The following is a 17,276-nucleotide window of genomic DNA, read 5'->3' as shown; positions in this document are numbered from 1 at the left end:
CGGAGCATGGCCTTGAAAAAGGTCCCCACTTGACAATGCCAGACAGCTGGGTAAGAGATACAGGGGAATCAGATACAGGAGTGATGCTCATCAATACTCCCCCATCTACTGGTGAGCTTTGGCTTTTAAAGGACATGCTGCAGCAAAATGCCCAGATTTCCCACAGTATAAGCAAAGTCGTTGGTTGAGGAAACACTGCTTTTCCTCCGCTGCCAGACAGGTATGCCCCACCTGCATGGGTTTCACTTCAGTAAGTGACTCATGGCAAACAGTAGCGGCTTCAGAAACAGAACGTGGGAGGATTGGCCAAGAAGAGTGAGCCCTGACCCGTTGACAGCATTGATTGATACGGGTCTCAACAACAGTGCCAGATCCACCAGGTCATCAAAAGCTGCTGAAAGGTAATTGATAGCAGTCTCATCCTGAATCTCAGAATTGAGCACCTCTCTTAAAACATCCCATAAAGCTGCTTCATTCCAACCTCAAAGCACAGCCAATGTCCTGAATGGAATGGAAAAGTTGGTGATTGATGACTCGCCCTGCCTCAGTCTCACCAGCTGACTGGCTTCCTCCTTTTCAGCGACTGAGCGATCAAACATCCTGATCATCTCCTGATGAAACAGATTAAATGTAGCACAGTAAGGGGCTTGCTTCTCCCAGACTGTAGTTCTCACACAAAACAGGAACTAAGCCACAGTCTGAGTGGATAACTAGAAAAAAATTCCAGTCAATTCCAAGAATGTGAATGTCGGCTCAGCAGGAGGCATCTAGAAGAGAGGTTCCTGAGCAAATGGCAGAGAGTCACAGTCCAAGGGCAACAAAGCAGTCCAGCTCTTCAATGAACACCAGGGGCCCGAGAACAGTGAGGGATGGGAGGGAGGAGGCAGGCAGTAGGGAGTCCAACAGCCAGAGCCGAAGGGGTAGCTGGTGAGCAAAAGGGGTAGTGGAAAAGACAAATAAACTAAAAGGCAGAAGCTCAAAATCAAGGAACTAGCTAGAACTAAACAAAATCAAAAGGAACCCATAATATCAAAAGGTATAACATGCAAAAGGAAACCAAACAAGACTAGGCTAGATAGTAGCATGAACAAGCTCAAACAACAGAGACAAGTGCCAGGTTAACTCAGCAGAGCAGAGATTCGATCTGGCACAGGACAGAAAACAGAGTGGAATATAAAAGGTGAGTAACGATCTAAAACAAATGTAACCCTAAGAAAAGGACACACATAAAGCATCATAATATAAATTCACTTACCTGTCCTATAACCTGAAACTGTCACAGTTGGTAGAACCATCATCTCAGTTGATCAATATGTAGGTGGAGTTATGTGTGTCTCTCGTCTGCACTGATCGTTTCATGTGGGTGTCCCCTTTAATTGTTCCATTGGTGACAGCTGCCACTCATTACCTGCTTCCTTTTATTTTATTTATTTTTACAGTTCCAGCTCTACTCCCTGGCCACCAGTGACTTTACTCTTCTCCATCTGGTTGTCCTGTCTGTAATTCTCAGATTTGTTTTTGTGGTACTACCAATTAAATCATACTTACACTTGCAATTGTTTCCTTGCCTATTTCTTCCATTACAGAATGATCTGACCATTGATGTCTTCAGCCTTCGAGAGGTTGCAGGGAGTATCCATTTTCGCAAAATTGGATTTACGTAACGCTTATCATTTGGTCCGCATCAGGAAGGGCTCTCAACACCCTCAGAGGGCACTTTGAATATTTGGTAATGTCGTTTGGGCTTTCCAATTCTCCAGCAGTTTTCCAAGCTCTCATGAATGAAGTGTTAAAAGACATGGTAGATCAATTCATATATGTTTACCTGGATGACATGTTAATCAGGAACACGTTCGGCACGTCAGGTTTTTCATGCACAGTCTGTTTCTTTCCTAGGTTACATTGTCTCTTCTAAGGGAGTATGTATGGATCCTTACAAAGTTACGGGTGTGACAGATTGGCCAAGGCCAGATTCCCATAAGGCCCTACAGCAGTTTCTGGGGTTTGCTCATTTTTGTTTTATTCGCAACTTCAGCAAACTAGTCACACCACTGACCGCCTTGACCTCTCCCAGAAAGATGTTCAGGTGGTCCGATACAGCTGAGGCTGTATTCACCAACCTAAAATGCTTATGGGGACCTACAGGAACCTGGGGGTAGGACAGACGAGGCGAGAGAAAAGGAGATGGAAGGATGAGGAGCGACAGAGACGAGAGAGGGGAGAGAGGAGAAAAGAAAAGAAAAACCCTTCCACATCACAGGCGGCCGGCAGCGAGCTTGCCCGTCACCGGCAACTCACTCCAGCCCACCGCCTCGTGCGTCCATGGCGGCACACTTCCTCGCCTGATCGATGGCACCGCGGATTCACCACACCAGTGAGGGATCTTCAGCAGCACGTCCCTCCTTCTCCCGGGCTTCGGCACCACTGTAACGGATTAAAACTCCATGATCACGGGAAGAAGGAGGCGGGAACCGGCAGACAATCAAATTATATTTTGATTACAAAGTAAACACAAAACAGCACAAATAAAAACCAAACACAACTAAAGTCCAGGCCTGGTCCTCTCTCGTCCGTCACTGTCGTCGCTCCTGTTTTATATCCTTCCTTCTCCTCCGTGGGACTCGAGACCGGTGGGTCGAACCAGTGTCGCTCTTTTCCAATCACTTCACCGGCCTCTCTCCTGTTCCCATGGCTCTTGGCCCCCCCTCACTCATCACAGTACTGTAAGCTGTTTTGTATAACATGGTCTACCAAATGCATAAATGTTTTCCTACCACACTTCTTCCTTCTAGTCAACTTTCTATGAACATATTGTGATACAGCACTCTGTGAACAGCCAGCCCTTTCAGAAATGACCTTTTGTGGCTTACCCTCTTTGTGGAGGATGTCGATATATGTCTTGTGGACAGCTGTCAAATCAGTAATCTTTCCCATAATTAGCCCAAGAGGTACCCTGTATTTATTCTCAAAATTAATCAAACTAATCAAACTCAAAGTGGAATATTCAAATTTTTTGAGAGACTGAATGTTTAATTTTCCTAAGCTGAAAGTCATCACCATCAGAATTAAAACATACAAACTCTTGAAATATTTCAGTTTGTGTGCAATGAATCTAGAATATAAGAAAGTTAAAATAAAAAATTAAGACCTTTTCCATTATATATATATATATATATATATATATATATATATATATATATATATATATATTTTTTTTTTTTTTTTTTTTTTTTTTAGATGCACCTGTAGAGCAAAATCAGGCAATATTGTTAAAGTCATACAATGTACAGTAGGTCACTTAATATTAACTTTCTGTTTATTGAACTATTGTATTAATTTAATATAACATTTGCAAACTCTTAAAACTTGTTACTCCAGTTCGTTGCGATCTCTCAAAGTTCCATTTATAAACAATGAAGCTCTCTACACTGTACAACAAATCTCTTATTTACACCCTGTCTACAATTTGTTTGTTAGCCTATAACAAGAGGATATGTGAGCTTGTTTAAATCAGCAATGAACAAAACTATAGTATTTTGAACAGTAAGTGCATAAAATGGTCGCATTGTAGAGCCCTGGCTATGTGCCGTGATAGTTTATTTTATTTTTATTTTCTTCATGTTTCACACAACCGCTAAACTGATGCTGCCTATCCTTTGTGAATTTACTAAATTATCTGGTTCGACTCTGACTGGGGGGAGGGGAAAAATACACTGTGACCTGACCTGTTTTTATAAAATTATGTATCTATTTTATCAGTAACTGTTCATTTTGTATCTAGCTGCATCTCTCCAAAAAATAGTATATATACAAAACATGAAAAATGTTTTAAAGGTCTAGCAGTCATCTTAACCACTTGGTGCCCCCATATTGGCTGTTGCCTCAGACAGGGCACTCAACCAATCCCCTCTATGGATAATCTGGCCCTGATCAGTACTTATATTATGATTTAGGTGAATACGGAGTTCATTCTAGGGGAGTCTTTTTTTTATTTATTTTTTTTATTCAAGAGGCCAAAACTACACAAAAACATGTGATTTGGTGCAGCTGTTGATATTTATATGGACAAAAACCAAGTTGAAATTCAGCTTGTCAAGTAAATCAATGCAATAACAGTATAGAAGATACCTCAAAAAAAAAATTGCTAAGCTATTTAATTGCTTAGTTTTATGATCAAAGCTTTGAATGCTTTCTGAAGGCAACAAATCATCTTGCATTGAGAGCTAAACTGAGATATTATTGTTAGTAACGTCAGCTGTGTATTGCCACAAATAAATATTTATGGACATTTGGACATGGAAATTTTTTTTTCACCTTGAAAATAACAAAGATCCTACTTTAAAGGCAGTAACTTATTCCCAGAGCCACAAAGTCGAAAAATATTGTCTCTCAGAGCCTGAACACTCAGCCCATAGATGACTGGATTTAGAATCGGAGGAAATATCAAGAAATAAAGAGACATAAACATTTGTGTTTCAAAGGAAAGATAACTTGTGTCAAAGCGACTTTGTACAATTTCAAAAAAACATCCCACACTATAGTTCATTATTGCAAATAAGTGTGGACTGCAGGTCTTCAGTGCTTTTATTTTAGACTCCTTAGTGGCAGTAAAGCATATTTTCAGAATATGCCTGTATGAATAGAAAGTCATTGCAAGCTGAGGAAAAGAGTTTGCAACAACAAAAATCAGTCCCAAAATGTTCTCAATATATGTGTTCACACAAGACATTTTGAACAGATAAAAGTTGAGGCAGTAAACCCTCCCAAGGCGGTTTTGACAGATTGTTAGGCGCAGAGTCAAACTAAAAAACATAACGAATGCCACTAAAGGATACCCCCATGAGAAGGCAATCAGTTTATACACTTTTGTGATTGTCATAATACTGTGATACTGCAGTGGGTAGCAGATGGCCACATACCGATCGTAGCACATCACAGACAGGATGGTGAACTCTATCATAGAATATGTGTGAAGGAAGTAGACCTGAGCCTTACAACATGCCAAAGATACCTCATGAGAAGGAGACATTAAAGTACCCAACAAGGGGGGAAGCAAAGCTGTGCCACCGTAGATGCCATTTACAGCCAAGTTACATAGAAAGTAATTCATAGGATTATGAAGCACTTTGTTGATAATTATGACAAAAATCACAATGGCATTAGCAAAGAGTATAAGCATGTATAACATAATAAAGACCACAAAGTAAAGGTATTTAAGGTCCTCCATTCTGTAAAAAGCTTCCAATACAATCATTGAAACAGTAGATGAGTTTTTCATCTTAAAATGTTCAATACACTGTAAATATTGGTACATTTGATTTGTGTCAAATATCCTTTTTTTTTTTTTTTAAGATTAACAGGTGGCTTTTTTCAGGATTCAGTCTCCATTGTTTCTAGTTGCTGGAATCTTTCCAGTCCATCTGTAAAGTGAAGATACCTGCAAACAGTGATCCAGATAGTTCAAATCATTACAAATGGATGACACAACATGACTCTTACCTTACAGTGTATTTATGCTGTTTATATAGAGTATTGAGTATGGCTTGTTTATGGCTTTTGTATGTGGATGGCTATCAAGGGATTTCAGATCACATGATCATTGAATCTTTAGATAATCTCTAAGAAAATAAAAATGTGCAAAACAAAATTACATATGTCTTTTCCCACTGAGTTCCATATTTGATATTGTTCTTATATTATGATTTAGGCAAGGGTTCCCATTATTTTTCACAGAGTTCAGAATTCTTCCAACAATACTAAGCCAAGGGCTTATATAATAATTATAATAATAGTAATTATTATTATTACAGTTATTATATTATTGTTGCTTTTGTTAAATATGAAAAAGATGTTTCACAAGATAAATATTTTTCCCCCAGTAGTTTGGTCTAATCAAGCAATTCTGAACATTTTTGCATTTAAATACAAAGAACTTTGCCTACTGAATATTAAAAACAAATAAACAAACAAAAAACTGTTCCTGCGACCTTGCAGCAGGAATAACATACAACATATAACAGTGATAATCTAAGGTAATGATTATGTGCTTTATTCAATGTTAAAAGTGTCTAATGTGAGTTTTAATGTTATTTTGTTTGTAGCCATATCTTATATAGCCATAGTGAAAGCAGCAATAGATATTTTACATCAGATCTTGAAAATAAATAAATTAGGCTAAAGCACACTTACATTAAAACTGCGAAAACCGACATCCATAACGTAGATTGTATTACTCACTCACTCACTCACTCACTCACTCAAAACTTCAGTCCATTCACTGCAATTTTTAGCGTCCACTTTTCTTTACTTCACACTTTCCATGTTTTTGCTGTTACATCGTATCTACACTGGATGAGACAGCATTGATAATGATTGGAACTTTCTGTCAGCACGTCATAAATAGAACGAGTCAACAGTTTTCTGTCGGGGAATTGTCGTGCTGTGCCACATCCAGTGTAGAGAGAATCACTAATTATAATAAGTTCTATTGTATTTTGTTGCATCACACCACACTGTTCACATCCAGTGTAGACACAATGTAAATTAGTGTCCCTTTCTGATGCTGCATTAGAATTTTCATGTACATTATTTGAAATAAGAATGGGTCAAACTGGCTGGATGTGGCCTCCGGGCATCCTATTGAGGAAACATGATTTAGGCCGTGTTTGGAATTAACGCAGTAGTAACGAACTACTTTAAAGGGGGGGTGAAATGCTCGTTTTCACTCAATATCATGTTAATCTTGAGTACTTATAGAGTAGTACTGCATCCTTCATAACTCCAAAAAGTATTTAGTTTTATTATATTCATAAGAGAAAGATAGTCTGTACCGATTTTTCCCGGAAAAACACGAGCGCCTGGAGGCGTGACGTGTGGGCGGAGCTAAAGAATCACGAGCGCCAGTTGCTTTGAGAGCGTTTGGAAGCTGTGACAGCTGTGAAGGCTGAAACTGAACGAGAGCAGCAGCAGCAAGGACTCGCTCCGAGCGGGGCTCGAATCCGGGTCTCCGATGGGAGGCGGACGCACTAACAAGGAGGCAGAGATATTTTAAACAGTTTTACTCACCGCCTGTGGTTCCAACACACCATCGTGACCCTTTTTCGTTGGGATTGCATCATCCTTAAGAAATAAACGATACGCAAATCCATCGTCAAACTGGGCTTTGTTTGTAAAACAAGCATTTTAGAAATGCAGGGAACAAACACAAACACTTGCACAACTCCGTTGATGCTCTGTAAAAATAAACTCCATCCACTGGTCCCTTGATGCTGTTTTTTCTTTGGTAATCTGTGCAGGGTTGTCTTGCCCTGGCAACCAAAAACACACTCCTTTTTTGTGACTTTTCGCGACGCTCTCGCTCTGATCAGGCTGTGCTCAGCCTCTCAGTGCTCTGCTATATGGGAGCGCGCGCTCTTCCGGCAAACGTGCCCTCAGGACCCATATAAGGAAATTCCGCTCCATCTAACGTCACACAGAGCCATACTCGAAAAAAACTTTCTGAAACTTGTGACAAACCGGAAGGAGTATTTTTGGAACAGAAATACTCCTTCAAACGTACAACTTAATTTTTGAAACTTTGTCCATGTTTAGCATGGGAATCCAACTCTTTAACAGTGTAAAAAACTCAGTATGCATGAAATAGCATTTCACCCCCCCCCCCCCTTTAATTTCATAACTTTTTCCAGTAAAGGAGTAATTTAATGTGTAATTAGAGTAATTAGAATATAGTTACCAGTCAAGGTCTCTACATTACATTGCTGAAAGAATGCAGTGTTTTATAATATAGAGCAGCGGTTCTCAATTCCAGTCCTTGCGCCCCCCTGCTCTGAACATTTTGTATGTTTCTCTTATGGTTCAGACGTTTGTTCTTTTCATATGTACAGTAAGTGCCCTGCGAAGTGGACATCACAGGATATTCCGCAATGATTCCATTTCGAAGCAAACATATACATTTCATTCAAAGTGCATTGAAGTGTACAAAACGTGAATTTAAATTTAATTTATTTACAAAGGTATATATTGTGTAGCATTTAGACCAATCAGACGCACAACTATTTGCTATATTTAACAAATAATATCTAACACTCCCTCATCTAACCAAAGGGTCTATAGATCCTTGCCCCAAAATGCAACTATATCCTCAAAAAAGGCAGAACCATAGCAACCAAAGGCACACTATCTGATAACACTAGGATTTTGGCTAGCCAACAATGTGGCAAAGCAACTCTTAACTCAAGTCTCTCAAAAACAGACACACAATGCATATAAAAAGTGACTCTTCTCCTATTAATTAATAGAAACACCTTTCTATGAATTAATACACATGTACTTTAGGGCATTGTGTATGCTCTTACTGTTCTTGTATATTGCCATTTGTGTATTGTACATGTTTTCTGCATGCTTATGATGGATCACAAGTTAATATAACCTCATCTAAATGATGTTTGGTATCTACTGTATGAGTTTGTATTTTTATGATCTAAATAATTGTATATTATATGTTGATACCTATGCAACACATTCGTTTTATAAGAAATCTTAAAGATTCTTCTCTTGAACCCCCCAATCTAACTTCATATGCAAGACACCATACTAGAAACAGAGTTGTAAAACTTCCCTCCAAAAGGTACCATTCCTCACTGGCACAATAAAATCCTGAGGGTGTGACAATGTCACCCTATAGTTCACTGATCACCAGATCAGGGTGGTTCTTTTTAGATTCAGGAATTCCTGGAGAAGATGCTGAGCTTATCTAGCAATCTCAGGATGTTCTGTAATTGGCATACAAAGTTAAATCTTTTGTATTTTTCTTTCTTTATTTTTCTTACTCCAATTCTTCTTATTGTATTTTTCTAGTCCTCAAATAAATCACTTTTATGATGTCTTAGATTCTGTCTATTGTTTCATAGTAACCTGCTCCAGTAACCTGGGACATCATGGAGGAACTACAACGGGAACAATGTGTTCCTCTACCTACTCAGTGCCCCACAAACAAACAGTACGTTCCTAACAACTTACGTCAATGTATTATGCAGTGGGTCCATGTATCCATTAGTACCGGCTATCCTGGAATCTCTCAAACACTCGGCCTGCTCCAAAAATCATTATGGTGGCCAGCCGTGCCAAGGGCCGTTACCTCCAAATGTAAAGTCATGTCAAGTTTGTGCACAATCCAAAACCCCTAAAGAACTGCCATCAGGCCTTCTGCACCCACTGCTTATTCCTAAACACCCTCAGTCCCATCTCTCCATCGACTTTGTGACAGGAAGGTACCTACAGACCTACAGCAGTCGGGAAGAGTTTCGATGGTCTGAGTTCTTACCCTGGGCAGAGTATGCCCAAAATTCCATTACACATACATCCATGGGCCTCCCTTCAAATGTGTCTTGGGGTTCAAACCTCCATTGTTTCTGTGGTCAGGTGAACCTTCTTCAGTCCCAGCCATGGACGATTGGATCAAGCATAGTGAGAGGGTGTGGGACAGCACGCTCATTCGCCTTCAACTAGCAGTCAGAACACAGGAGTTCCAAGCTCACAGGCGACACCACCAACATCATCCCTACCAACCTGGACAACAGGACTGGTTCTCCACAAGAGACCTCAAATTGCGGCTACCAAGCAAAAAGCTAAGAAAAAGGTATGTTGGCCCTTTTAAGATTCTTAGAAGAATACATGAGGTCACTTACCAGCTGGAGCTCCCAACTAACTACCGCATTTCTCCCTCCTTTCATGTCTCTCTCCTCAAACTGTTCCACCTGTATGCTGACTCCAGAGCAAATGTCTCAGAGCCACCGCCACCATTGGATATTGACGGGACTCCCGCCTATAGGGTGAACGTGCTACTGGACTCCTGGAGAAGATGGGGTCAGCTCCAATATCTAGTGGACTGGGAGGGCTATGGGCCAGAGGAGAGGTCCTGGGTAGCTGCCCCCGACATCTTGGAACCATCTCTCTTGGAGGAATTTCACAGAGCCAGACCCGACCGACCTGCACCTCGACCACGGGGATGGCCACGACGAGCGCCAGGAGTTGCTCTTAGAGGGGGGGTTCTGTAATATCCCACCAGCAGAGGGAGCCCTCACCTGTATACAGACACAGCCCCACCTCCTCTGCTTCTGTACTCATTTCCTGTTTTTAGCACTTATTAACAGGCTTAGCCTCTCAGACCATGCAAAGTATTGCCAGTTCATCTGCCTTACCAAATGTTTCTAAAAGTTCTCTGTTTGCCTGTTCTGTTTATGACTCTGCCTGTTTGTTTGACTACTGTTTCCTGCTAATGGATTCTCACTCTGCCTCAGCCCAATCATTACACATAACTAGTTATGATTGATTATTCATATTTCCACTTTGAGCTGATTCACTACAGATGTCACATTTGTCCATGTGTTACGACACAAATCAATGTATGAATCTTCCAAAGTGAGGTAAACTTCAACAAATTTACCCTGCCCAGGGAGTAGGGAGCAATGAACATTGTATAGGGACAATGTCAATGGGAACACAGTTCATGCACAGAGCTCACTTCTAACAAGCTCATTATGTGAATCATGTGTGTTAACAAAGAGACATGCAAAATGTGCAGAGCAATGGGTTGTCAGGACTGGGATGGAGAACCGCTGATCTAGAGATTGTAAAAAGGATGAAGCATGCACTGTCGAGTCAAGTGCCTTAGATTAGAGACCTGCTCCCACGTGACCCAACGCAACAGAGTGCAGCACAGGAGAAGATGGGCAAGTGCTGGTGCGGGTGGGTAGACACTCGCGTGTGAGGAATGCGGTAGAATAAAATGATTCACAGGACTCCTGCAAAATAGAAATATCTAATCATAAAATATCTAAAAGTGAAGTGAATGGTTCAGTTTAGTTTTCTCCCACACAGTACATAGGACCACTATTTTCAAAATGATAGCTACTTAGCATAACGTTTAGTTTGGTGGTATGGTTCTGTTCTGGGCAAAAACTCCCTGCTCATTCATGCTGCCTGTCAAGTGGAAAAAGCTGCTAAATAATACTGTTTAGAGCTTAAATTGGAATGCTGTGATAGGTGTCGTATTTCTTTAGGTAGATGTTATCAGCTGAGATGATGAGACCATTTTGAGTTGAAAATGGGAGGAGGACAATTAATAAAGTTCACAATTAATTTCAGTTCATGTTTCAAAATGTTTTTGTTGGAAACCGCAAATTTTCTTTTGCAAATGTGCTGAATCTGCTGAAGTAATTACAGTTGCTAGGTGATAGAGAAGGAAAGGGGGAGGTCAGGGTAGAACTGAACTCTCATGCCTGAGTTAATAAAAAAAATTTGCCAAACATCATTTAGTGTTCACCTTTCAGTGCTGAGGAGTGTTAAGAAAAGAAACCTAGCCTCCTTTCTGGTATATCAACAAATGATCATTGAGATGTAAATTACACGATATTAATTTGAACATCTCCAGCTGTGCTGATAATGTACCAAGTACTTATGATGAGCAGTGACTAGTGATATTGAATATTTGTTCGACAGCAAATTTACCAAGCTGTCATTCAAACATAAATAAGGGGAGAACATGCCTAAGCTGTATATAGGCTACAACAGTCAGCTTAATTAAATAGCACAACAGGCAGCTCTCTTTTAACACAGAATTTTAAGAAGGGATGGATGTTTGTTTCAAGTGATAGTAAGTGAAGTTATATTATCTTACTGTATGTGTGTTGTTTTCTTTACTTGTTCTGACTAAAATCAACCAAAATAATCCCCAGTCCAATACAATTAGTGTGCCTCCTCTATTTTAAAACGCACGAACCACGACTGGCTAGAAGCCTAGAATGAGCGCTGTGTGCCTATATTAACGTGCTAGAGTCCTGTATCCAGCCCGGGCCTGATGGTCCCTAACATTTTATGCCCCTTGGGCCGAGCTTCAGGCCAATGTATATGTCATAGTTCAGATGCGGACGTGCCTAGGGCCTGTTTAAGGCTTCCAATTATTTTTATATTTAAGACATCCATCAATAAGTGATGAATTCTTTGAGTTTCGGTTCATTTTGGGAAGTGCTCCTATTCAAGACGAGATGGCAGAAAGCACATCATGTTTGTTTTCTGTATTTTATAAAAGCAAAATTTTTTTGTTGATATTTTGAGTGCACACAAATACAAGCAGACCCTTTACAGTTACAAATAATGTATTACTCTTACCTTTATGGGCAAAAACAATGGCGTATCCACTGAAAAAAATGCAAGTGAACACGCTGGTGCTTCCATGTCCTTCAAAGCGCGCTCAAGCTTCCACTCTCCACACAAACTAATGGATACAGCGAACATTTATATACAGTAGGTTTAACTTTTATACATTGTTATATGCTTGAACTCTTTTTTTTAATATCTATAGATTTTATTTTAGGCAAATCGTGCTGATTTGAGAAGGCTAAATTGATCAAACATAGGCTATGATCAGCTCACTGTCTGCCGATGGCCGCTTGGCCATTACTTAAAAAAGCTAAAACTTACATTTAACAAAAAATTTTTTTGACTTCATTAAATTAACTTCACAACAATTAACTTTGTTTCGGGAGGGGGAAATGGGCTCGGGACTAATTCTGACAAATGGCGCTCACGGCCCATGCTCTGCAACGTGCAGCTTAACGAGTAAGACAACGCTGCTGTGTGAAAGGAACTGCACTGGACATCATATGTCATACAGTGCGACTTCAGTCATTTACAAATGTGTGTATATAATCTGTGTGTCAGCTGAAGGTTTTAGGTTCAGTCACTGTGTTCCATCAGAGGTTCAAAGTCTCATTTTTAAATCCGGGGATGGAAAAATAGTAACCTTATTGCTTAAATTGAATCATTATACTTTAAATTGCTATGATTAAATTAATCAAACATGAGCACAGCATGTTTTAAAATAAAATCCCAGTTAGCAATCACCAAATAGCTCCAATATGTGCCAACTTTTGTTTTAATCTACTGATGATGAATAATGTTTTTTTTTTTTTGTTAACTGAAAGCAAAAAAAAAATAAATAAAAAAAAAATTAAAAAAAATAATATATATATATATATATATATATATATATATATATATATATATATATATATATATATATATATATATATATATATATATATATATATAAAAATCTAGAGGGGGCGGGGGGTGGCTACCATAATGCTATAGCCCAGGGGCCTCTGGATATCCTAAGGTGCCCCTGGTTATAACAGAGATTTGTGAGAAAGACAATGTCTTTTAGAGATTACAAATGCAGCACTCCTTGCTGAAATTCTGCTATGCCAAACCATGCAGGCAGCAGCTGCTTGCTTTAGTTAAAGTAACAGTGTTCTGTGAATGTTGATGCTTTAATAAATATTTATCAAGAGCATGTAGGCTGGGATTTCATACATTTAATGGAGAAAAAAGTTATGTAATTAGTAATAATACTAATTACTTTAGAGTAATCAGAACATTAACTTGATTACTTTTAAAAGGAGTAATGAGTAATCAGTCATTTGATTATTTTAAGAGTAACTTGCCTATCACTGGATTAAGATGAACATGGATGATATTTAATTGCTTAGTTTTGTTCAAAGCTTTGTGTGATTTCTAAAGGCAACAAATCATCTTGCATGGAGACCTCAACATAATTGAGATAATATTGTTAGGAAAGCCAGCTATTTATTGACACAAATAAATATTTGAAAACATTGACATTCTTTTTTCACCTAGAAAATAACAAAGATCCTACTTTAAAGGCAGTAATTTATTCCCAAAGCCACAAAGTCGAAACATATTGGCTCTCAGAGCCTGAACACTCAGCCCATAGATGACTGGATTTAGAATTGGAGGAAATATCAAGAAATAAATAGACATAAACATTTGTGTTTCAAAGGAAAGATAACTTGTGTCAAAGCGACTTTGTAAAATTTCAAAAAAGCATCCCACACTGTAGTTCATTATTGCAAATAAGTGTGGACTGCATGTCTTCAGTGCTTTTATTTTAGACTCCTTAGTGGCAGTAAAGCATATTTTCAGAATATGTCCATATGAATAGAAAGTCATTGCAAGCTGAGGAAAAGAGTATACTACAACAAAAAACAATCCTAAAATGCTCTCAATATATGTGGTCCCACAAGACATTTTGACCAGATAAAAGTTGAGGCAGTAAACCCTCCCCAGGCGGTTTTGACAGATTGTTAAGCGCAGGGTCATACTAAAAAACATAACAAATGTCACTAAAGGATACCCCCATGAGAATGCAATCAGTTTATACACTTTTGTGATTGTCATAATACTGTGATACTGCAGTGGGTAGCAGATGGCCACATACCGGTCGTAGCACATCACAGACAGGATGGTGAACTCTATGATAGCATATGTGTGCAGAAAGTAGACCTGAGCCTTACAACATGCCAAAGATACCTCATGAGAAGGAGACATTAAAGTACCCAGCAAGGGGGGAAGCAAAGCTGTGCCACCATAGATGCCATTTACAGCCAAGTTACATAGAAAGTAATTCATAGGATTATGAAGCACTTTGTTGATAATTATGACAAAAATCACAATGGTGTTAGCAAAGAGTATAAGCATGTATAACATAAGAAAGATCACAAAGTAAAGGTATTTAAGGTCCTCCATTCTGTAAAAAGCTTCCAATACAATTGTTGACATGAAGGATGAGTTTTTCATCTTAAAATTTTCAATACGCTGTAAAAACAAAATTGGTACATTAGAGTTTTGTCATATATATATATATATTTTATATTAATGTGTCTTTTTCTTAGAATTCAATCTCCATCGCTTCTAGGTGCTGGAAGCTTTCCAGTCCATCTGTAAAGTGAAGATACCTGCAAACAGTGATCCTGATAGTTCAAACAATAACAGATGGATGACGACTCTTACAGTGTATTTATGCTGTTTATATAGAGTTTTGTGTATGGCTTGTGTGTGTGGATGGCTGTCTAGGGGTTTCAGATCACATGATCATTGGATCTTTAGATAATATCTAATAGAAACATTGTGCAAAACAAAATTGCATGTGTTTTTCTGTTGAAAGTCATTTAATACATCAATACTTATATTATGATTTAGGTGAATATGGAGCTCATTTAATCCCTTTAGGGGATTAAAGAGTTAGTTCACCAAAAATTAAAATTATGTAATTAATGACTCACCCTCATGTCGTTCCAAACCCGTAAGACCTCCGTTCATCTTCGGAACACAGTTTAAGATATTTTAGATTTAGTTCGAGAGCTTTCTGTCCCTCCTTTGAAACTGTGTGTACGGTATACTGTCCATGTCCAGAAAGTTAATAAAAACATCATCAAAGTAGTCCATGTGACATCAGAGGGTCAGTTAGAATTTGTTGAAGCATCGAAAATACATTATGGTCCAAAAATAATGACTTTATTCAGCATTGTCTTCTCTTCCATGTCTGTTGTGAGCAGTGTTTGGAATAACGACGTTTAAAAGAACGGCGTTAGGTAACGACGTAATTTTTTCAGTAACAGGGTAATCTAACTAATTAATTTTCCCGTTGTTACAATGCCGTTAACATTACTGGACGTTAAATGCGGTGCGTTACTGTGCATTGATTTAATAAACTATGCAATCCGAACGCACCCCTGGCTTACACAGCGAGTGAGGAGGTAGGTTAATAACAAGTTAAGCCAATCAGAGCCAGTGTTTTTACGCCAGCGGTGCCAAACACACACACACACACGCACGCACCCAACAGCTAAACAGAGATTCGCAGCAGCAGCAGAGATGGCGAGTTAGGAGCAATCCGATGAAAGTTGGCATTTTCAAGGTGGAAATATAAGCACTACTTCAAATTCATTGTGGTCAAAGACAAGAAAGTGCATGGAATGTGTACATGTAATGTGTACATGTAATGTGCGACACACGCATCTACAAAGCTATAGTGGCCAAAAACTATTTTCTTACAAAGATAATACTTTAAGTAAGTTATGTACGAATGCCTATCTGTTCTACTCATTTTAACTGACTCGTGAAAACGTTTTTTTACAGTAACGCAAATAGTTACTTTGCCTGTTAACAAGTTACTTTTATTATAGAATAATTCAGTTACTAACTCTGGAACAAGTAGTGAGTAACTATAACTAATTACTTTTTTAAATTAACGTTCCCAACAGTGGTTGTGAGTGCAGCTGCTGTGACTGTTGAGTACGATGCTGCTAATGTGTTTTCTGGTGCACCCAATAACAAAGATAACACGTCAGCAGCGTCATACATCATTAGCGTCAAAGCAGGATCGTGAACGCACTCACAACAGCCCCGGAAGAGAAGACAATGCTTATTAAAGTCGAAATCTTTGTTACTTTTGGACCAAAATTTATTTTTGATGCTTCAACAAATTCTAAAAGACCCTCTGATGTCACATGGACTACTTTTATGATGTTTTTATTACCTTTCTGGACATGGACAGTAGACCTTACAACAGTGGTTCCCAAACTTTTCAACTCACGGCCCACACAACCGACCCAGCTATTATTGGGTTAATAACGTAGTACTCAGAAGCTAGATTGTTAACTGTATTTATTGAATGAACTAGGGCTGTGCGATATGGCCAAAAAAAAAAAAAAACCTGTCGAGATTTATTTGATCAATTTTGCGATTTCAATTTTAATCACAATTTTGACACACAGCTATGCTTACACTCATAAATGCATTCAGGATGAATTTGAACATATTTCCAAAAGAAAACCAATTAGAGCTTTATCAAAAAGTTGTAATGTCTCTAGAACAGACATAAGCTAAAATAATCACTATAGTAAAGGTATAACAAAAATGTATAGACTTATGGCAAAAAAAATATATATATATAGAAATCCCGTGTCCAGGGACTTTTTTTATTTTTTTGCCATGCATTGTTTATAGAGCTCATTAATTGTAGCGGTGCCTCAGGTGTTGAAATAGATTTGTTATACATTATACAGGTTCACATGTACTCCGTTTGCAGTGTGTATACAGTATGGGTGAGTGGTGCAGAAGCAGCAGAGAGAGTGCGTTATTGTAACGTGAAAGCACATTAAAATAATGTGCGAGCGCAAATCTCTCTGTTGCACGCGGATTTCCTTTGCTCTGTCACAAAATTAGATGTGCTTGCTCAGATACATGCTGCTCTCGCCCGGAGAGAGTGTGCACACTTAAAACGTGTCTTCTCTCACTTAAACTGCATCCTGTGCACTCACAACTCTCTATGCTCATGCGCTGTAGATATAAATTATTTTCACACGTTTTTATTTCTAGCCTTTTACCGAAATTCCCTCTGTAAACACATTTGA

General features: G+C 38.8%; 2 protein-coding genes across 2 annotated transcripts; both read right to left on the bottom strand.

The window, feature by feature from the left end:
* Window positions 1-4,333: 4,333 nt before the first annotated feature.
* On the bottom strand, window positions 4,334-5,278 carry LOC127985600 (olfactory receptor 142-like). Its single transcript, XM_052587634.1, has one exon. The coding sequence runs from the start codon at window positions 5,276-5,278 to the stop codon at window positions 4,334-4,336; it is 945 nt and encodes a 314-aa protein (XP_052443594.1).
* An 8,352-nt stretch (window positions 5,279-13,630) lies between these two features.
* On the bottom strand, window positions 13,631-14,658 carry LOC127985599 (olfactory receptor 142-like). Its single transcript, XM_052587633.1, has 2 exons — window positions 13,768-14,658; window positions 13,631-13,684 (listed from the first exon to the last, which is right to left on the bottom strand). Exons 1-2 carry the CDS (start codon window positions 14,656-14,658, stop codon window positions 13,631-13,633), a joined length of 945 nt encoding a protein of 314 aa, XP_052443593.1.
* Between the last annotated feature and the right edge of the window lie 2,618 nt (window positions 14,659-17,276).

The sequence above is a fragment of the Carassius gibelio genome, chromosome B21, assembly GCF_023724105.1.
Source record: "Carassius gibelio isolate Cgi1373 ecotype wild population from Czech Republic chromosome B21, carGib1.2-hapl.c, whole genome shotgun sequence".
NCBI classification, from domain to species: Eukaryota; Metazoa; Chordata; class Actinopteri; order Cypriniformes; family Cyprinidae; genus Carassius; species Carassius gibelio.
This window is presented reverse-complemented; position numbering and strand designations above follow the sequence as displayed.